Consider the following 19,550-nt stretch of genomic DNA (forward strand, 5'->3'; position numbering starts at 1 on the left):
CTCCCTGAGCACGGCCCTCCGCTCAAAGTGTGAGTGCCTTCTCTCTGAGACAGCTGCAATCAAATAAACAGATCAAGGGTTTATTTTACAACACGCATATATGCTTTCCTCCCATCTTATTCAGGCAGGGAATTAAGAGGCCAGCTGTATTAAATGTGTCTCTTTTGGCTACCTAAAGAAGGTTTATTTCAGTACAACAACAACTGCACTAGATTGGGAAATGTTCTTAGTGTGATGTACAGTGCAGCTCTGTGGTTTGTTTACTGCAGGTATTTTCAAGCATTATAAAAATGCTTGGAGAGTTTGGTTCAGCATGGGGCCTTTATAGAAATGCCAGTGCTAATCGGCCACTAGGGGGTGGTAAGGGAGCTTTTTTACGAGTTTACCCCCTGAGAGGAATCTTTCAACATGTTTCTCATCAAACCTTCAGTCATATCTCAAGAATGCTCTGATTGCTTTGACCTTTAGTGGTCCGCTACACATGGAACAGTGTTAACCATGTAATCGAGAATGTTCAATGGCACACCAAACAAATGTTTAGTATATGCTTTATGTGCACCTGCAGATTCAGGGTTTGCTGAAAGCAATCTTTGATTCATGATTTCCTTTTTCCATCTTCTAAGGCAGTTGTCTTGAAGTCATTTTGCTTTTTGACTGTACACTGATCAATGAAGTGAAGCAAATGAAGTGCATGCAAGCATTGCTGTTTCAGAATTCTTGTACTTTCATATGCTCTTAATTTGATTAATCATACTTCTCGGCTATAATGAACATGTACAGTATGAACACATTCTGAAAAATACTATATACTACATTGTTTTTTTGTGACCAGTGGTCCTTGACTTATGACCTAATAACTTTCTTTGGTACCTGTTGCAGTTAAACTGTCAAATGAGGTGTCTAGATTTGAATCTGATGCTTTCTCAGCTCATCTGGCCTTATGGAATAGACAAATGTCAACTGGTTCCACATTCCAGAATCACAACAGATGCAGCGGCTCATCTGGGTGTTGTTCACTTACTGTCTCATGAGCATTTTGGGCATTCTACTTATTTGACTTGCCTCTAGAGAAGCATGCATATTCAGATGCATGGCATGTCCATGAATTTGACTAGCTTTTACCAACTGACAAATAAATTGGCACCAAAATTGCACAGATTTCATTTTGACTCAGAGCCTTTGATGTCAACAACAAAACCTGAACCTGACACATTGTTTATTTCTACTGAATACCATTGTTTTACTGTAAGCATTTATACTTTGTCTTTCACAAGAGTGTTTTTCTATTTTAATTTCATCATTGAGATTTCCAGAAAGTACCTGGATCAATGACATATGACAGTGTCCATGATAAATAAAACAATAAATATATATATATTTTTAAATCTAGTTCAAAACACATGTGGCAGAAATCTTTCTATTCAAATTGGTTTTCAGAGTATTTTTTATATTATGTATTATTAATTCATTTAGAAATTGTTAAATACCAATTACAACTTCTACTAACCTTGCCTTTAATAAAATGCTCAAATTATCTGACTTATTGACCTTCACACACGAGGGTCTGCAGGTGTCCTCTTTTTGATGCTGGAGAGAATAAATGAACTGACGTAATTGTATTGTCACCTATTTTTCCAGGGCATACATTATTAAACAAATAATGGAAAGGTTCTACTCATGCAGTGCCCCATCTTTCAGGCTTGAGACTTGAGAAAGTTTTTTTCTTCTTCTATTGATTAGTGTTGATGTGTGTAATTTCACGTCCACAGTCCTAATGTGGTTTCACAGATAAAAAAAACCCCAACAACAACAACAAATGAATGAACGAGATACAGTGTCTCTGTCCGCTTCTTCTGTTTTGACAGTCTCCTGCTTTCTATCACACTGCTCGCTTGTTCGCATGTGCCGATTGGTTTGTTCATTAGTGACATTGCCGGCCACCCAATCCACTGTGTAAATTATTAAGTACATTCTCCTATCAGAGTTTATTGTTTATTGCCTGTTGGGCTATGGCCAGTTGTTGGGATGGTGTGGATGGAGTCAACACATCTCTGGGTTTGGTGTTCACATCGTGTGTCACTATCTAGTGACACAGAGTGATCAGGCACTGCCTGTGTGGATATCAACTATAATTAAGAGGACGGTAGTTTGTAAGTACTTATTCTGCTTTAAATACATATTGTGTTTGTAAAGCTAATGCATTGTTGGTATCTTTTTTTTCATAGTGTGATAATTAAAGGTTTTTACATACTGTAGTCTATCTGTAATATATTGCAGTATCTATATTGTGCCTTTGAAAGGGCTTCTAAAACTACAGAATTAGAATGTATTATTTATTATTTATATCCAATTGGTTGAATATATTAAAATTCTATATGAAAACTTTATGGTACTTTGTCTAAATAGTTTAAAAACAAAACAGTAAAATTTAACCTCAAACATTTTAAATGCTAAAACTGAATTGAAGTATGTAATACATGTAATATATAGTTTATGACATATTTATATAAGTGGGCGTTAAATGATGGCAAAGGGAAATGACCATGCACAATCAAAAATCCAGTATATACTAGTATTGTGATTCATTGAAAATGTATTTGGTATTGTAGATTTTCTTCTTTTCTGTTTAATCTGCAATACACAAGAGCTTAATAGGGTAGAAGTTTACCTTAGCTTACTTGCATAATTCAGTTACTATTTATAATATAGAATCTATCTTTTTTTTTTATGTAAAACGGCTAACATAGAAAGAATGCCATCTTCAGCTCATTCATCATCCTTTCTCCATTGTAACATAAACTTCCCAGCACAGGTGATTTGCTGCTGTAGACACTTTGGACCGTTTTCACTCAGTTCTCTAAATGTAAAAACTGTCAAACATGTTCATCATGTGTTTTAACCGTAGGTGTAAAAGTGATTTAACATAGAACGTATTGCTTATGTGTCAACAGAAGTGTGTGGTCTTGAATTCCTCCACAAAGCAGAGAGATGAGGAGGTTTTAACCTCAACCAAACCTTACACAAATGGTGCAGACCTTCATATTTCTACCATTTCTGGTTCTTTTTTTCTCCCCCAAATAATTTTATTGAATGTACTGTACTAAAACAGAACATCGAGAAATATCCCACAGCCTGTGTCTGTTTCAGCTCTTCGGTGTTGTTCTGCTAACTTCATTCTGATGCTGGCTTTCAAGATGAAAGTCTGGCATATTTGAGTAATTTTATCTGTGAGTTTTCCCCCCTCTAAGTAAGTGGTGAAAAAGAAAGACTCTAGATTGCTATGCACCAGGTTTCCACCATATTACCATATAGGACTTATGGATTTGATGCTTTTGCTGTAGTCTCACTCTCTCCGTCAGTGTTTGTGTGGCCCATGAGGCAGAGGAGAGGATGGGAGGACCATGTTAATCCAGCATCCACTGCCTAACCCACAGAAGAGGATAGCTGATGAAAACCAAATGTGCCATGGTGTTCACTGGCTTTGAATAAACCTTCACACAGAGACAGATGCATCCTGATCGTGAGTGAGGAACTGAACTGCTGCTCAGAGGTCACGAAGGAAAGAGATTCCACTTCGCTAATGTAGTTTTGCCCCACATACCCCTCCCAAATTGTATCTATTTATGAATTGCACAACTTCTGAGAAATTTATTCCTGCCTTCACCCAAGCCGTGTCACAGCGCATTTCGTGCTGTTTGGACATCAAAGTGCCGTGCAAGAGGAAATTGGGAGGACCACCTCACAGAGACAAAGCAAAATAGCATGCTGCGGCGTATCAGTGTTCCCTTTGATGCTCTGTGCGTGTGTGTGTTTTACAGAGAGCCCTTTGAGAGCCACATTTGATATTCATTCTGCATGGAGTCCATTAGGATATTACAGTTTCATCAGCGGTGAACTAAATGTTTCCATATACTCTGCATTTTCCCTCTGGTAAAGTGGGATCTAGATGTTGGGCTCAGGTACAACTATTTTGCCCCCCAGCTAGGGCCCCTGTTACTGTAATGCTCACATATCGCTGTGCGGACCACAACACTGCACAAAAGAAAGACCACAAATAGCTGTGTTTCATGTGTATGATTGTGATGTTCTGCTGTGGAGTGGATCAAATGGCAATAATTGGCTTGTTATTCCATTGCCTTACAGGTCTGCGTAAAATAATTTGCTTTGATGGCGCACTACCTGAATCAGTAAATGTTATATTATAATAAAAGCTCTTTGTATTGCAGCTCTGTCCAGCTGCCCAACCTCTGGAAGAGAACTGTCCTATAGAGGAAGAGCTCAGAGAGAAACCGACTGTGTCTCGGCAACCCAGCTCCGATTATTACAGACAGATCACTAATACACACAAAGCCATGGACAGTCTTAAGGTGAGTTTTATAAGTTTTTGAAAAATAATACTGTATGAATGACAAAGCATATACCATTACATCTGTTCCACAATTGACCCACCCCCCTTCATTAGTGTTGTTGTCCAACAAGCCATACCTCACGTTCGCAAGCAGTAAAAAATACATCGTGGAGCAAAGAGAAAACTGATAACATGCCGACAGAGAAAACAGAGAAGGTCACTTTTGGTATGAAACAAATTCTCAGCTTACAAATTTGCAAACTTTTTAAGAGATTCAAACAATAAATACCATTTTGTGGCCCTTTAATTTGTCGTGACAGATCCCTGTAGTGCCTCATTCAAGTAGCACATGAAGTGATCATCTGCCTCTTTACCAGTTATAGCTTGAAATAAACATGAATGAACATCAGAAGGTCTTGTTTCAATCGTTGAAACATGTCAATGCACACCATTTTTCAAGTTCAAGTCCACCGACGTTAATCTACTCTCCTGTCTGGTTTGTTTGTCAGACAAAAACAATCACAATCTATGAAATAATGTAACGTAACATAACAATCTATGAAGGACGGTAACGTAACAAATTAGTGATCTGTTTCTCTGCTTTATTCCTACATAAGTAGCTGTCTTCTAAGGCAGCATCCTAACCGCGTAGCACTTCATAGAACTGATTTTGAACTCTATATGTGGAAACCGCGCCATGTGCCACACCTCTACTAGTTTAAATAGTTTGTTGTTAGCATGTTGCTTAGCTAACTATGCAACACTCTAACAAGTAAAAAAAGACTTCATTGATACATTTTGTTATTGAATGGATTTTTAGCTTTATAATGTAATTATTACGTTTGTCTCATTTTGTCCACGTTTTTTTCCCACTGAGCATGCATGTAAATACTGACCAAAGCCCAAAGTATAATTTAACAGGTGTTTATGCGTACGCTAGGGTATGTGCATAGGGTATGGGCCAGACTTTTCTAACTGCTCACTGTATGCTTAGCTTGAACATGCATTTTTTTTTTTTTTTTTTTTTTTTGCACCAATTAGTTCACTAGGCAGCAACACTTTTCTGGCCTGCTGTTTCACAGTTGAAAAACAAACAAATGAAGCAAAACAACAACAAACTACAGGAGACCGCAACAAGATGGCCGCATTGACGAGCACTTGTTTGAGGGGGTTGACGGAATAGTTCGCCTCAAAAATTTATTTTAAAAAGATATTTTGAAGAATGCTGGTAATCAAACAGTTGTTGGTCCCCATTGACTTCCATAATAGGGAAAGGAATGCTATTGTCGTCAATGGAGAGCAACAGCTGTTTGATTACCAGCATTCTTCAAAATATCTTCTTTTATGTTCAATATAAGAAAGAAACTTATACAGGTTTAGAACGATATGAGGGTGAGTAAATGATGACAGAATTTTCATTTTTGAGGTGAACTATTCCTTTAAGAGATACCTGTAGCTTTAGTTGATATGAGTAAAAAAAAAAAACATTTAGCTATCATAACTTATGGAGCAGACACTGGAAAAGGATGAAACTTTCTAGCTGAGTATGTTTTGAGTGCCTGTTTTTGCACACTCTGTCACATAAAGTATACTTTGAATGGCAACACGTCCAGATGTACACATATGCTTGCAATCGCATCAAAAATGAAGTATACTTTGGGCTTTAGATTGTGGCTCAAATGATGCTTTAAAATGTTCCCTTCATGGGGACTTTGGAATAGAAATATTATGACAGAAAAGTGTGCTTTAAGGGATTATAACTGGCTGTAGTAAGTGTCCATTTTGAAATAGCTGACTTTCCATTTAATTTCAATCCTACCAGCATCCTGAGACAGAAGATTCCCCACAAGCCTGTTACCCCTCTTCAACACTTTCACCTTCTCCTCCCCCTTCCACCAGTACCCCCTCGCCTCCATCTTCTACCTCACATGGAAACGCTTTCCAGAATGTCCACATGGCCACTTCGGGTGAGAAAGCCCTAAGGGGCTGTTTAATACCTCTATTGCTCTTGTAAGTGTATGTTCGTCAATCCTGGCAGAATTTTGTGGGCACTGCTGTCACCATTGACTCATCCTTCCTTAATTTCACTTGATGACTTAATTCCTGTTCAATGAGTAATGGTAATCAGCCTATGTGAATATGATCAGAAGATAATTGGAAACAGATGAGAGTAACAAATGATGTTCTTGTTCTGATTGTCATTGCAGTGGTGAAGAACCTTAGTTCCAGTACGCCTCCGAGTAAGCCAGAACCAGAGAAAGGGAAACTGTTTATGGGAGAAATGAAATTGGGAGATGTAAAATCCATTGCCAGCCTTAAGAAATCGGGATTGACAGCAGATTTGACCATTTCAGTTAAGAAATTTAACATCCACATTCTCTCATGATCATTGAAGCTAAGGTTGTCTTCATCACACTAGTAGAATACAGTTGTCATATATATATAAGAAACAAATACATACTAAAACCAAAACTACACCCTATAACCAAAAAGACTCCCATTTGATTTACAAAAAGAAAATTAATGAGAAAAACAGAAACTTTACATCTAACTATTTGTTTGTGTGATCACATCGAACTTAACCACTTTGCACTGAACACATTTTTTTACATTTTTGAGATCCATTAACTTATGGAGATACAGTAGACAGGCAGAGGTTTTAGATCCAGTCGTTGTTTTCAACCAGAGCAGTTTAGTTTAGTGATAAATCCACTATACACTTTACATTTCCAGTGTCATGGAATTCACCGTCTTGAATATTTACTACATTCACTGTTGGTATGGTTGCACTAGCATAAAAATGTACAGCACACACATTTACAGTAAAATCCATGGTCTTTTTCTATATTGATATGAAAAATAAAAGTTGTCTTAGTAAATATGGTTGCCAACACAAAAAAACTAAACATTAAAACTTTAACAAAATAATTAAATTCTATATCAGACAACAATCAAACAATATATCATTGTTCTCATGCACAAATTTACTTAAGTGCACAATTTAAACTACAGTACTTGCCAATACATGCTTGATTGTTCTCTTTTAGAATAAAATGGTGGTGTTACCGACAGAGGAGGCTAATTTGTCTGATATTGATTACTTGGTACCCATGCATGATGAGAAGGGCAGACCTATAGCAGAATGGAAGAGACAAGTGATGGTACGACAGCTACAGGCCAGCTTATTTGCTCAAGAAACCCAGAGGTTAAAGGTGGGCTACAAATATTGAATTAAATGTCTTAAATATAATACATAGATATCAAATCTAAGATGATGTTCTGACTGCACCTTTCTCCAGGTTGACTTTTAACTGGACATTTTATATTATTTAACAGGAGAGTGGTACTAGATATACAAAGATGGACAGTTGGAGGTACTCCCAGGCTCACAATGCCATCCTGGGTCCATTTGGAGAGCTTCTAACAGAGGATGACCTCATTTATCTAGAGAAGCAAATTGAGAGTGTGTCGATGCAAAAGAACTGCAAGGGTTACGAAATGGAGCTTGCTCGTCTGGCCGAAGAACTTCGAAACATTCTTCCGGCACCCATCGTCAACATCACACTCAACACCCAGTACAAGAACTCTACACAGACTCCCTTACCTGTTTGGTGCAACCGTATTTCAGGCATTGTGAAGAGTATGTCATTGCTTATGACCAACCTAACAGACCAGCCCTACTGCAAAATGCCAAACACAGAGCTTGTGAATGTCTTCTCTCAGCCATCAGAGAGTCAAGCCGTCAACAGAGGCAGGAGGGAGAAGATAGAAAATGAGATTCAACAGTTTGGGGTCTCTGTGAGGAACTTAAAGTCCAACTTTGAGAATCAGAACGATTCCTCACAAAATGATTCAGGGATGACAGAATCATTGTGTGAACAAGAGCAAGAACCAGTACAAAATGGTTCAGATGAGGTCTCTCAAAAACAAGAACAAAGACCAGAGGTTGACCAGATTGGTGATTCATCTATAGACTATGTCATCAATGATGCCATGGAAAGTACAACCCTGCGCAAGGAACGTATTGTGGTCTTGTTCCTGGGTCACTGGAAGAAGTCGGCTTATACGGTGACCGTGAGAAATGCTCAGAGAAAGCAAAGCATTGATTCGCTGGATATATCTAAGAAGCCGAAGTGTGAACGCAAAGCTAGCTTGGATATCTCTCCAAAGAATGCCATGGAAAATGGCAAATTGGGGCACTTCTTCAAGCAGAGAAGTGCCATCAATAAGATGATTGGGAACTGGAGAAGCATGATCTCATTTGTACCGTCGCGGCAAATCCGAAGACTCAACCGGCAGCAGGCAATTTACTCACCTGAGCAGTTCCTGCCCCGTGTGGATGGATCTCCCGTCGACTACGACACGCTGACACTCGACCTCTTCATGCTTGGCTACTTTCACATACTTGAGCTAGATTTGCCAGCAGATGAGAGGAAAATAAGACACTTACTGTGCTTTGAAGTGTTTGACCATGTGGGGCGTTTCACCTGGGAGACTGTGCGTGATTTTCATAAAGCTGTAATTCAGGACATTGAGGCGGGGAACCGGGAATGGAAGGATGGATTTGAGGACATTAAAGTAAAGTTCTTCGGAGATGGATCAGGCCAACCAGAGCTTGAACACTCAGAACAGACGATGACGGTAGAAATGAGGCCTGTGCCTAAAGTCATTGTTCAGACGCCTACCCCAGATGAGAACGATGTCCTGAAAAATAATGCAGATATTAGTAGTCTGACTAATGAGGAGATTTGCAAATATATTGACCGTAGTTTTGCTTTCTGGAAAGAAAAGGAGGCTGAGATATTTGATTTTGAGGAATGACAATAAGCCTTTTTTGGGGGGGGGATTCCTTATTATCTTTAAATATATGTAAATATATTTATTTTTTTGCATTTGATGTAGCACATGTACCAATATTTATACAGTTGTGACATGTAATGCATGCTTTTGCCATTTTTTTCTCCAATTTTCTAGGAGTGCAAGGTAGAAGACTGCCATAAACTGTAAAAAATGTTTGTCTTTTTGTCAGAATTATCAGTATGTGATTTAAAATGATTTCAATGCCCTTTTCTGTTAAGTTTTTGTTACTCCTTGAGAATCAGATATTTAGAGACTTAATTTGCACCAATAATGGAGTCTGCTTACTCTAATGATTAAATAAATGATCATCTGACTGTTTACTCCTATACAGAAAGTTGTGCGTCTCTCTTTAAGAGCAGGTGGGAGCTTAACAATACTATTTAGATTCTGAGTATAGCCCCCCCAGAATGACTGACCTAAAAACAGCAGTGTGAAAGACAAGCATGCTGTCCCAGTGACTCTGCAAAAGACAGCGTGTCTCCCATCTCAGACAGCAGCAACAGAAAAGTCTGCCTTCTAAAAAAGAACTGTGAATAATGTATGATGTCTGCTTTCATTCACGAGTGGGCAAGTTCAGTTCATGTTTTCTTGTTTTGTTGAGTTATAAAGAATTGTTTAACATCCACTGTTGTTTTACTAGTGATATATTTTTGTGTGCAAATTCTCTCTTAGGCAAAGAAATTAATCTTGAATGGTAGTAAATTTCATTCTCAGAATTATACTCTCCCAGTGTGCCTATCAGATATATTGTCTTTGGCAAGAAGCTGTTTTTAACTCTGGCGATAATCGTCTGATAATTTGACTTATATTAATGTGCTAACATGACTTCATTCTCTTCCAATTTGTTCCTGAAATGTTCTGTTACCAAGCAGAAAGGCTGAAAATTTGTCCTTAGGTCATGGGAGGCTCCACATTGCAATGATCATGAATGTCGCAATCGGATTGCATGTGACTGATTATACCCATTTGTCTTGTCCTATGTAGGTAAACACTGAAAACATCTGTTGGTTGGCCCTGAATGCATTAAGGCCATAGGTCAAAGTGTTGTCATGGTGCGTAATATAGATGATCTAGACTTCTGCCTCTCTTCCCATTCCCAGAGCATCTTAGAGGGCAGGCGCTCCCTCTGTTCTCAACCTGTCACCCCTGCCACCGGGGAATCCTTGCACTCTGCAGCCACTACTTCCGTTCGATGTTCTCAGGAGATTTCGTGGATTCATGATGTAGATCCCAATGTGTTGTCATCCTTGTTGGACTTTGCTTATACAGGGAAACTCACCATCAATAAAAACAATGACAATGTCTGCACATCCAGCCAGCTCCAGTTCCACACCGTCCATACTGTATGCAGTCGATATCTGCAGCACCGGATAGATGCCACAAACTGCTTGGGAATCCTTGAGTTTGGAGAGATTCATGGCTGCCCTAAAGTTGTCGTCAAAGCATGGAGCTTCCTCCTTGAAAACTTTGAAGCAGTGCAACAACATGAGGAGTTCTTGATGCTGGAGAAAGACAGGCTGGTGGCCTGCCTGAAGGATGAGGATCTGCATATAAACAAAAAGCTGTTTTGGCTTACGTTGGACATTGTAGAGACAATCGGATCTGCCATCTGTGAGAATTGTTAGGCTTGGCCAGGCTTTCCCTCCTCACAGAATCCTACTTCACAGAAAACTTGCTTAAAAAGCCATTGGTGCAAGACTCACTAGAATCCAAAGAGTTCATAGAGGGAATATGTAGAGACGTCAGACAAATCTCTTTTATATAGAAATTTCTTAAACATAATGTTCCGTTCAACAAAATATTATTATTATTTTTTTCCTTCAGAAACGAGAAATGAAAGGAGGTTAGTCAGAGCAGAGAGTGACTCAGAATGCCCTCAACCTGCAGGAGGTTTTATTTGTGATGGGTGGTCGCTCACTGGATGACTCGGATGATGAAGATGAGGAGGAAGATGAAGACAGGGATAGAAGGTTGCACCCCAGAAACTGTGGTTTCTACAACCCAAAGCTTGGTAAGGACAACTTCAGCTGACACATCTACTTTTTTATTTTTGAATTCATAAAAGGAGAATTATGTTAACATGGAACACTTAAGATCTGATGTCCATACTACCGGTCAAGTTTGAACACACTATGGAGTAGAAAGGCTATAGAGGTTGTGGTTTTCCTTTTTGTCAAAAAGGTAGGAAAATTTGCAACACCCATAATTCACTGGGCTTGATCTAACTGTTCATAAGCAGGGGTACAAAAATGCAGAAGCATTGGAGCTGTCAGAACTCCAGTTTTGATGACTTTACGTCATTCGGTGGAATTTTGCTGACAAATAAATGGATGCTTCCATACAAGTAACAGAGAAATAGTACACATTTTTCATTTACATATACTGCTTGCGTTGTAAAAATGCATAGCTGGTTGAATATCAGCAAAGTTACCCTTTAATTTATGTTAATCATAATCCTTGATATCTTTACATCTAAAAGGTTATGCTTAAAGGGATAGTTCACCCGAATATGAAAATTCTCTCATGAAAAATCCTCATGTTGTTCCAAACTCGTAAGACCTTCATTCATCTTCGGAACACAAATTAAGTTTTTTTTTTATTATTAAATCTGAGAGCTTTCTGATCCTGCATAGACAGTACTGCAACTGACACATTCAAGGCCCAGAAAGGTAGTAAGGACATTGTTAAAATAGTCTATAGTCTATGTGACATCAGTGGTTTAACTGTAATGTTATGAAGTGACAAGAACGTGTCAGTTGCATTGCTGTCTATGCATCGTCAGAAAGCTCTTGGATTTCATCAAAAATATCTTAATTTGTGTTCTGAAGATGAACAAAGGGCTTACGGGATTGGAATGACATGAGGGGAAGTAATTAATGACAGAAAATGTTTGAAAATAGTTTTTGCATATGTATAATTTCTTTACAACAGTAAATGTATAACTTTTAAATACATAAGTTGAGTCATATAAGAAAAAGCATTCAAAGCAAATTTGGGAACTCCTTAAAAAAAAAAAAAAAAGCTTCCTGGGATGCTTCACATCATGATTCTGGTTATTTCATACATTTCATCTTTCAGTTTAATCATTCTAAAATATTGAAAAGGTAGATATAAAGCATATGTCTGAACCTTTGACTATCAGTGTCAAAATAATCAATAGTCAATACCATGTACTAGCTGAATTGTCATGTGATAATGCCTCATTTACTCTGTTTCACTCTGCATACTCTGTACATTTGCACTTGTAAGATTGAAATTGTATTTTTTTTTTTCTGATAGGGCAGTGGTTTCAGCTACCTGATTTTCCCAACTACCATAAATGGGGTTATTCTGTTGTCTCCTTAAATAACAATGTGTATGTCACAGGTGAGCCAAACTCTTTTCATAAGATATTAAGCTGTTTCTAAAGGCTGTAGCTCGCATACCATAAAATGTTTTCTTCACAGTATTTATTGGAAAATGGATAATTGGCTGATTGGTTGGTCTGGACTGTAAGCCTCCAACCTTCATGACAAGGAAAGAAAAGATAGTAGGAGAAACAACTTCTATTTTACCTAGAGAAAACAAATCCACAGATTTTCCGGGTATTTATAGAGACTAAGCCCTTTGGGAAAGGATCAGTGAGATTTATAGTTTTATTGCACACATGAATGGAATGTCATCTCCATTTAGGATTTGGAGATGCTAAGATAAAACAGTCCCCTGTCTTATAGAAATCCTGCTAAGACTCACATAAGACCTGAAACCACTTTAGAAATGTGCACAAAGAAGCAGAACATTAACTTTGTGATGACCTGGGAAACTTGTGTTGCCTGGTCACAAACTGGGACATTTGAACCTTCCTTTTGAGCTGAGAATTTATTCAAATAAATCAGCAAAGCCTTCATCTGAATGAGAAAAACACATTTTTTTCTGACTCTCAGGAGGATCAAGAGGGTCTCAGTCCAACACCTGGTCCACCACAGAGACCTGGAAGTACATCACTCGTGAGGGCAAGTGGGTCACAAGTCGCCCCAATGTTGCGTCCCAGGACTAACCACTCTTCTGCAACTCTCAATGGAGAGATTTATGTAATTGGGGGTAAGAAAACAAATCAGTTTGTAACAGAAGGCTTCAGAAAAATGGTTTTGGGTCTACTGTATGTAGATGTAGAACTGGACCTTTTTGTGTAAGACACTGCATTGTCTTTTAATTGACAGAAACTACAATGGATTATGAGACATTAATGTAAGACATTATGACCCATTTAGTAATTGCTGGACTCTTACGGGCCCAGCACTGAAGTATGTGACTAATTTGACAACCACATCATGTGAAGGAAAGCTTTACCTCATTGGTTCTTGTGCTGTTAAATATAATGCCCTAACAATGCAGTGCTTCAATCCTGTCATAGGTAAGAGACAACACATTTCAACATGGTTAACTGTTAATAATAGACATTACGAGTATCCGGTAAAAACAATCCAAGTTTTTTTTATAACAGAGCTTCTAATTTCATATTACAAAGAGTTTTATGTTGGAACTAGTAATTCAGAACAATTTTATGAGACACTTTACAAGACAGAGAGTAAATTATAATGTTATTCAATCATGGAGCCTTGCCAACATGTAGTCGTGACTACAGTTCAATACTGTGTAGTTTGAATACACTTCTGTTAATAAGATTTCTCTTCTTCAACAGATAGCTGGTGTATCACCTGTTCTCCTTTCATTCCTAAATATTTCTCTTCTCCCTTCTCGGTTTCTATGGATGGAGTCATTTACCTCGTAGCAGATAACACCACAAAGGTCTATCTGTATAACCCTGAGGGTAAAATGTGGGAAAAAAAATGAGTTTTAGCTTATATTCATTATTCTTTATACACAGAAAATCTAGAAGTGTTTACAAAGTTAGCTGAACCCCTATGTTCTGCTGAGACTGACAACTTTTTTTTATGTTTGCCGTTTTTCATCCCAGATTCAGTTTCTACACACTCTTCATGAGAATGGGGATTTGGTGGTTCTAGGTGGTCAGCTGTATGTGACTGGGGGGCACTGGAAGGGCTTGGAGGTGGGGGGGGGGGGTTACGGTGTGGAAGTGGAAGTATACAACCGAGCATCCAACACAAGGAAGGTGGAGTGCTTCCTTCCCTGGCTATGGACTTACAGGGGCTGCTGCTCCATCTTCCTGGACATTTCCCAGTGGACTGAATTCTTCCCTGATGAGACATAATATTTGTTCTGTCCCCTAAATCTTGACCTAGACTTTGGTGCAAAGTTACATTTTGTATAGCAAGTCATTTTTAATAAGTGGATTTTTTTTTTTTAAATTACATTTCTTTTTACATAATTTAGCTAGCTGTTATATATATATATATATATATATTATATATATATATGACATGCTACTTGTGTTTTCCTCTCTGAATCCACTGTAAAATTTGAACATTTTCATTGAAATATGTCTTATTCTAATTTCCTTGACAACCTTCGATTTTTTTTTCGTTCGACTGAATTTGTTTTTATTTCAAAATATATGCTGTTTTTATTCAGAAAAATGTTTTATGGTGTTACAAAATCGTGCTGTTTAAAACCCTTGTTAGTTTTCATTAATTGCAATGGATTTTTAACAAAGTGGCAACAAAGACTGGAATAAACAGTGTTGTTTTTGTGCAGCCGTGACCTGCAGCGTCTGTAACTATGGAAGCCAGAAAGCTTGCGTTTTAATTCTCATGACAACACGCGAGAGCGTCCGGTTTCCCTGACAACCAGAGGCACCCACCTCGAGCTTGTGCTGTGATTGCAACTTTTGCACTTGTGGCTTTATTGTAGCACGAAATAGTTTGCTTTAATTTGCTTATGCGCGTTATTAAAGCATTAATATTTAGGGCAGAGTGCACTTTGCAAACTTTGTCTATAGAGCAAAACTTTTAAAGCCTTTAAGACTTTATTAGCGTGCATATCAACGTGCTAAACCCTGTTTAAGCCTTTAAAACACTTTAAGAATTGAGGACAATTGGAAAAACGTCGCTGTCCGCTTAAGTGCATTGGATCGCTACCAGTTTCCAGATGAGTTGTGAAGGGGATCAAGGACTGGAAGCCGTGATTCAGGTGCGTGTTTTCCAGCAGGAAAACTGATCTTCACCAGCTGTAACTTAAATAGGTTATTGCACTGTTACCTATTCAAAACGGCATGTGTGAATGAAAGAGGAGAGAGCTTTAATTAATATTAACGAGCCTAGCGATGTTTCAACAAATTAAGGTCGATCAGTGGATCAGTTTCAGGTTCTTTTGTGAAACTTGAAGACAGGTGACTCATTTCCTTGTGCTGTTGTGACATCCAACGAAACCGAAACAGAGACAGACATGATAAATAATACATACTAAATTAAATAATAGGCTACATAACGTTTTATTAACAAGCATCAAAACATTTTGAGCTTTTAGGTTGCCAGTGAGACTAGGCCACCTGATTGTAGTGTGTGAGCCTCTCATCTTACACTAATGCTGATAATGCAGAAGCTGGAGGAGACGCTGCTTAACCCAGATAGCGCTGGAGAGGAGAAGACCTACACTCTTCGGGGAGATGAGGAGGAGTCCAACATCACACCAGTTCCTGCCCGCATTCGTGAGATCATCACCAGAAACCTGGCTGATACACCCACAGGTACTCTACACTCTTGGATGAGCTCATGATGATGAGTCTGCTGGGGTATCAGGGTATAATTAGAACACATGTATATTCTATCATTTCCTGCCATGCTGTTCCTCTGGTGACATATCAGGCGAGAGCAGCGAGGTGGAGGAGAACCGGCTGCCGAAGGATCTGCCTTCTCAGATGTGTGCAGACAGAGACCAGCTGCTTAGCAGGCAGGCTGCTCTCACTAGCCGGGTAGGAGCACATGTACAAACCTCACACACATGCCCTTGGGTCTCTGGACTTCCAGTTCCTCTGAAAATCTGTTGGATAAACCATTTATGCATAGATAAACACCATCTGATGGTGAATCACTGTGTATCATGGACACCATATAAAGCATGATCCGTACAGTATGTTCTTCTCAGATAAAAAGCTAATTATTGCCCTAATGCAGGGGTGTCAAACTCAGTTCCTGGAGGTCCGCAGCCCTGCAGAGTTATTTCCAACACACAAGCCATGTAGTTTTCAAATAAGTCTGAAGGACCTGATTGGTTGGATCAGGTGTGTTTAATTTGGGCTGAAGCTAAACCCTGCAGGCCTGCAGCCCTCAAGGAATTGAGTTGGACACCTCTGCCCTAATGCAATGGCAGAAGTATCCACCTTATTTTTAATGTAAGAGGGGCATTTTTTAATTGAATGTTCAAGGCCAGCTGCTTCCAGTTATTTTGGCAGTATAAAAATAGTCTGTTGTGCTGTTTCATATTGCAAAATGGAATTTGTTCTCATATTATTAACATTTATTGTAATAATCATAAACACACTGCTTTGTTCTGCAAATAGCCTTACTGCTTACTGCACTTTATTATTCTTCTAGTTATTTAACTTTTAATGGGCACTTATGGTTTGGGAAATGTCCACTCAAAATAACTGAAACGTCAAACAATGTTGTGCATCCATCGAGAAAATAATGTGGTATTTTAATATTAATGACAAAAGCTCTTTTTTGACGATCTGTCTATCCATCAATCTTCTACCATTTTTCACCTCTAAACTCTATCAGGAGTGTTTACTGGAACATTTCTAAAGAAGGGAAATCCATTTATCTGTCAAAATTAGTGAAAGTATTTGAAATATCCACTTTTTAATTAATGTGTCTTACACTGTATACACTCACCTGCCAATTTATTAGCTCACTAGTATCACACAGTTGCTGCACATCCATGATACACATCTCCTTTTCCTACACATCCTAAAGCTGCTCTTTTGAATTGAGATCTAGTCGCTGTGGAGGCCACTTGAGTATAATGAACTCATTGTCATGTTCAAGAAATCAGTTAGAGTTGATTTGAGCTTTGTGACATGGCACATTGTCCTGCTGGAAGTAACCATTACAAGATGGGTACACTGTGGCAAGACAAGACCCCACCAGTAATTAGAAATTGCCAAATTGGCCCCCCACCCCCCAGGAGATGGTTGTGCATGCCCAGACCATCTGGCATCAACAACCTTGCCATGTTCATAGTCACTTAAATCACCTTTCTTCCCCATTCTATTGCTCAATTTGAACTTCAGCAGACCATGTGTACATTCTTAAATGCATTGAGTTGATGTCATTTGACATTTGCATTAAAAAGCAGTTGAACATTGGTACCTAATAAAGTGCCAGTGAGTGTATTACTAACAAAACTTAACATGATTTATCTGAGCTTTTATGGTTATTCATGTTCTAATAATTTGTTAATACTTTTACACTTTTAAGTTTCTTTTTGATGTTTGAGGGGCGAGGAGAATAATGCAACCTCATTGTACCAAGTTTTTGCAACTTATTATTACTGCATTCATAGAGCCAAACTTGAAGCAATTTTTCTTGGCAGTCACTGATTGTTTACAATTTAATGGAAGCTACTCCCATAATTTGGGTAGGAAAAAGTTGGATAACGGCTAATGAGTCAGAAATCTCCTACATTCACAGGAAATAGCTTACTTCCGTGTTGAAAAATAAGATGGTTCTGTGATCTCATAACCTACAGTACATTATCCATGGTTTTCCATCCTCTTTTGTCTTGTTAACCCCACCCAAGCGCTTTCCCAGAAGTGCATCAGAAATCAAATCAAAAACAACCTGATATCGATGGGAATGTGATCTTGTCCTCTGGCAATATGGTTAATATCTCTAACACACAGTGCCTAATAAAAAAACATAAGCCTCCATCTGGTGTAAGCATGTGATTGATGCAAAGTTTCTGAAACCTGCGTATTTGCCTCCCTGCTTGGAAGTCAAAACATACTCGTATAATGTAGATTATTGCCTTGAAACTCTCTCTAGGCCTTCTGTAATGGACACTGAGGGATTGTCGATCAGTAACCTGGTGGCAGGGGTTTCATGCACTCTGAACTAATGCAATCTCGGTCCAGGAAAAGATTTTAAGTGAGTGTTTCCCTCCGTCCAACAGTTTTTAAGGGATTGAAAACAGAGGAGGGACCATCACTAATAACGTGAGAGGTTGATGGAGCACCTTTGGACCCAATTCCTATTTTCCCTCATTTCTTCTGCACATGTTGGTGGATAGACAGATGTGTGTGTATAGGGAAGAGATCAAGAGAGGGAATTACAGAGGCTCTTTGACAGAGAAAGAGGGAGCCACATGGCTTTGAAATGGAATATGTGCACAGCAAACATCAGAGCTGCAGTGCTCTTTCCGAGAGGGAAAACCCGTTTGGAGTTTTCGATAAACAAACGGAGGTAAAGGGCCATGTGAAAATCAACTGTGTCACATGGAATGTAATATATTTATTTCTCCTTAAAACCGGACTTTGGCTCTGAAAAATGGAATGAACACCCTTTCGTTTATGAAGGATTGATGTAAACTGAGCCAGAGCCATAGTTTATTCTGCATCTACATTTCATTACATGTGATCAAAGTGGCAGCTCTCTGATGTCAACATTTTTGAATCAGAAATGAACTTATAATTACATACATAAAGTTTGTTGGAAAGTTCTCTTTCACTTTCTGAAGTTTATAGCATCACCTTGGCCACTGTCTGTCTTACCCCCACCTTGCTGTTTGGGGGAAAATAAAAATGTCATTGGCCTTCTCTCATGGGGCTGTGAAAGAAAAAGCTCATTTTTCATAGAACACAAAGCTGCCATTTGTGATAACAGTGCGCTCTTTTTCCTCGTTTTCCTTTTTCGAAGTTTAATGAATGCCAACTGTGCACATTGCTAGTGGAGCCTATTTTAAGATATGAGCTATAAATAAAACATAATTAGTCTGGTTGCTATAAATGGTCTTTTTTAATCCACACATTTATATTTTTGGAGAATAAAGACTTATGTCACATGCACTCTGAGAGTTGGAGACATGTCTGTATTTCTAACTCTCTCCTCTCTTTGTCGCCAATTTAAAACTCTCCAGTGTGAATGTGTGACATTGTGAAGTCAAAACTTAAAGATGTTATGGTAACATACACATAACTATACACTGGGTGCCAATATATTGACATGAGATAATGAATCCTAGATGCTTACGTGTTCCATCTTTATATTCACCCTCAATCTGTCTCGATGTGGGAATGACATATTCTGATGGAGTGTGATCCATTTATTCTGTCATTCCCAATTGAAGCATCAGTCATTGTGTGTTTTCTGTGTACGTACCACACAGAGCTCTGATAGAACATAGAAAGTATTTCCAGTTTTTTGACTTTATGCTTTGTGCTAGT

General features: G+C 38.5%; 2 protein-coding genes and 1 pseudogene across 5 annotated transcripts in view; all 3 read left to right on the forward strand.

Moving 5' to 3' along the window:
• The window catches only part of LOC109088384 (espin-like protein), a 26,928-nt gene extending 16,485 nt beyond the window's left edge, over positions 1 to 10,443 (forward strand). Inside the window, exons 6-11 of one of the 2 annotated variants that reach the window (XR_006155015.1) lie at positions 4,227 to 4,367; positions 6,171 to 6,315; positions 6,556 to 6,701; positions 7,396 to 7,560; positions 7,685 to 10,188; positions 10,309 to 10,443. Coding sequence is in view for 1 of the 2 variants with exons in the window: in XM_042725837.1 (XP_042581771.1) it covers positions 4,227 to 4,367; positions 6,171 to 6,315; positions 6,556 to 6,701; positions 7,396 to 7,560; positions 7,685 to 9,169 (2,082 nt within the window). In the remaining variant the exon portion in view is untranslated. Of the gene's footprint in view, positions 1 to 4,226; positions 4,368 to 6,170; positions 6,316 to 6,555; positions 6,702 to 7,395; positions 7,561 to 7,684 lie in introns of both variants that reach the window. The other variant, XM_042725837.1, reaches the window with a different exon arrangement.
• Positions 10,258 to 14,876, forward strand: LOC109088349 (annotated as a pseudogene).
• A 100-nt stretch (positions 14,877 to 14,976) lies between these two features.
• The window catches only part of crocc2 (ciliary rootlet coiled-coil, rootletin family member 2), a 54,704-nt gene continuing 50,130 nt past the window's right edge, over positions 14,977 to 19,550 (forward strand). For 2 of the 3 annotated variants that reach the window (XM_042725834.1, XM_042725835.1), the window contains exons 1-3: positions 14,977 to 15,298; positions 15,707 to 15,854; positions 15,973 to 16,079. In XM_042725834.1, the coding sequence (XP_042581768.1) occupies positions 15,257 to 15,298; positions 15,707 to 15,854; positions 15,973 to 16,079 (297 nt within the window). In that variant the 5' untranslated portion in view covers positions 14,977 to 15,256. The remainder of the gene's footprint in view (positions 15,299 to 15,706; positions 15,855 to 15,972; positions 16,080 to 19,550) is intronic. The other variant, XM_042725832.1, reaches the window with a different exon arrangement.

Source organism: Cyprinus carpio, chromosome B6 (genome assembly GCF_018340385.1).
Source record: "Cyprinus carpio isolate SPL01 chromosome B6, ASM1834038v1, whole genome shotgun sequence".
NCBI lineage: Eukaryota > Metazoa > Chordata > Actinopteri > Cypriniformes > Cyprinidae > Cyprinus > Cyprinus carpio.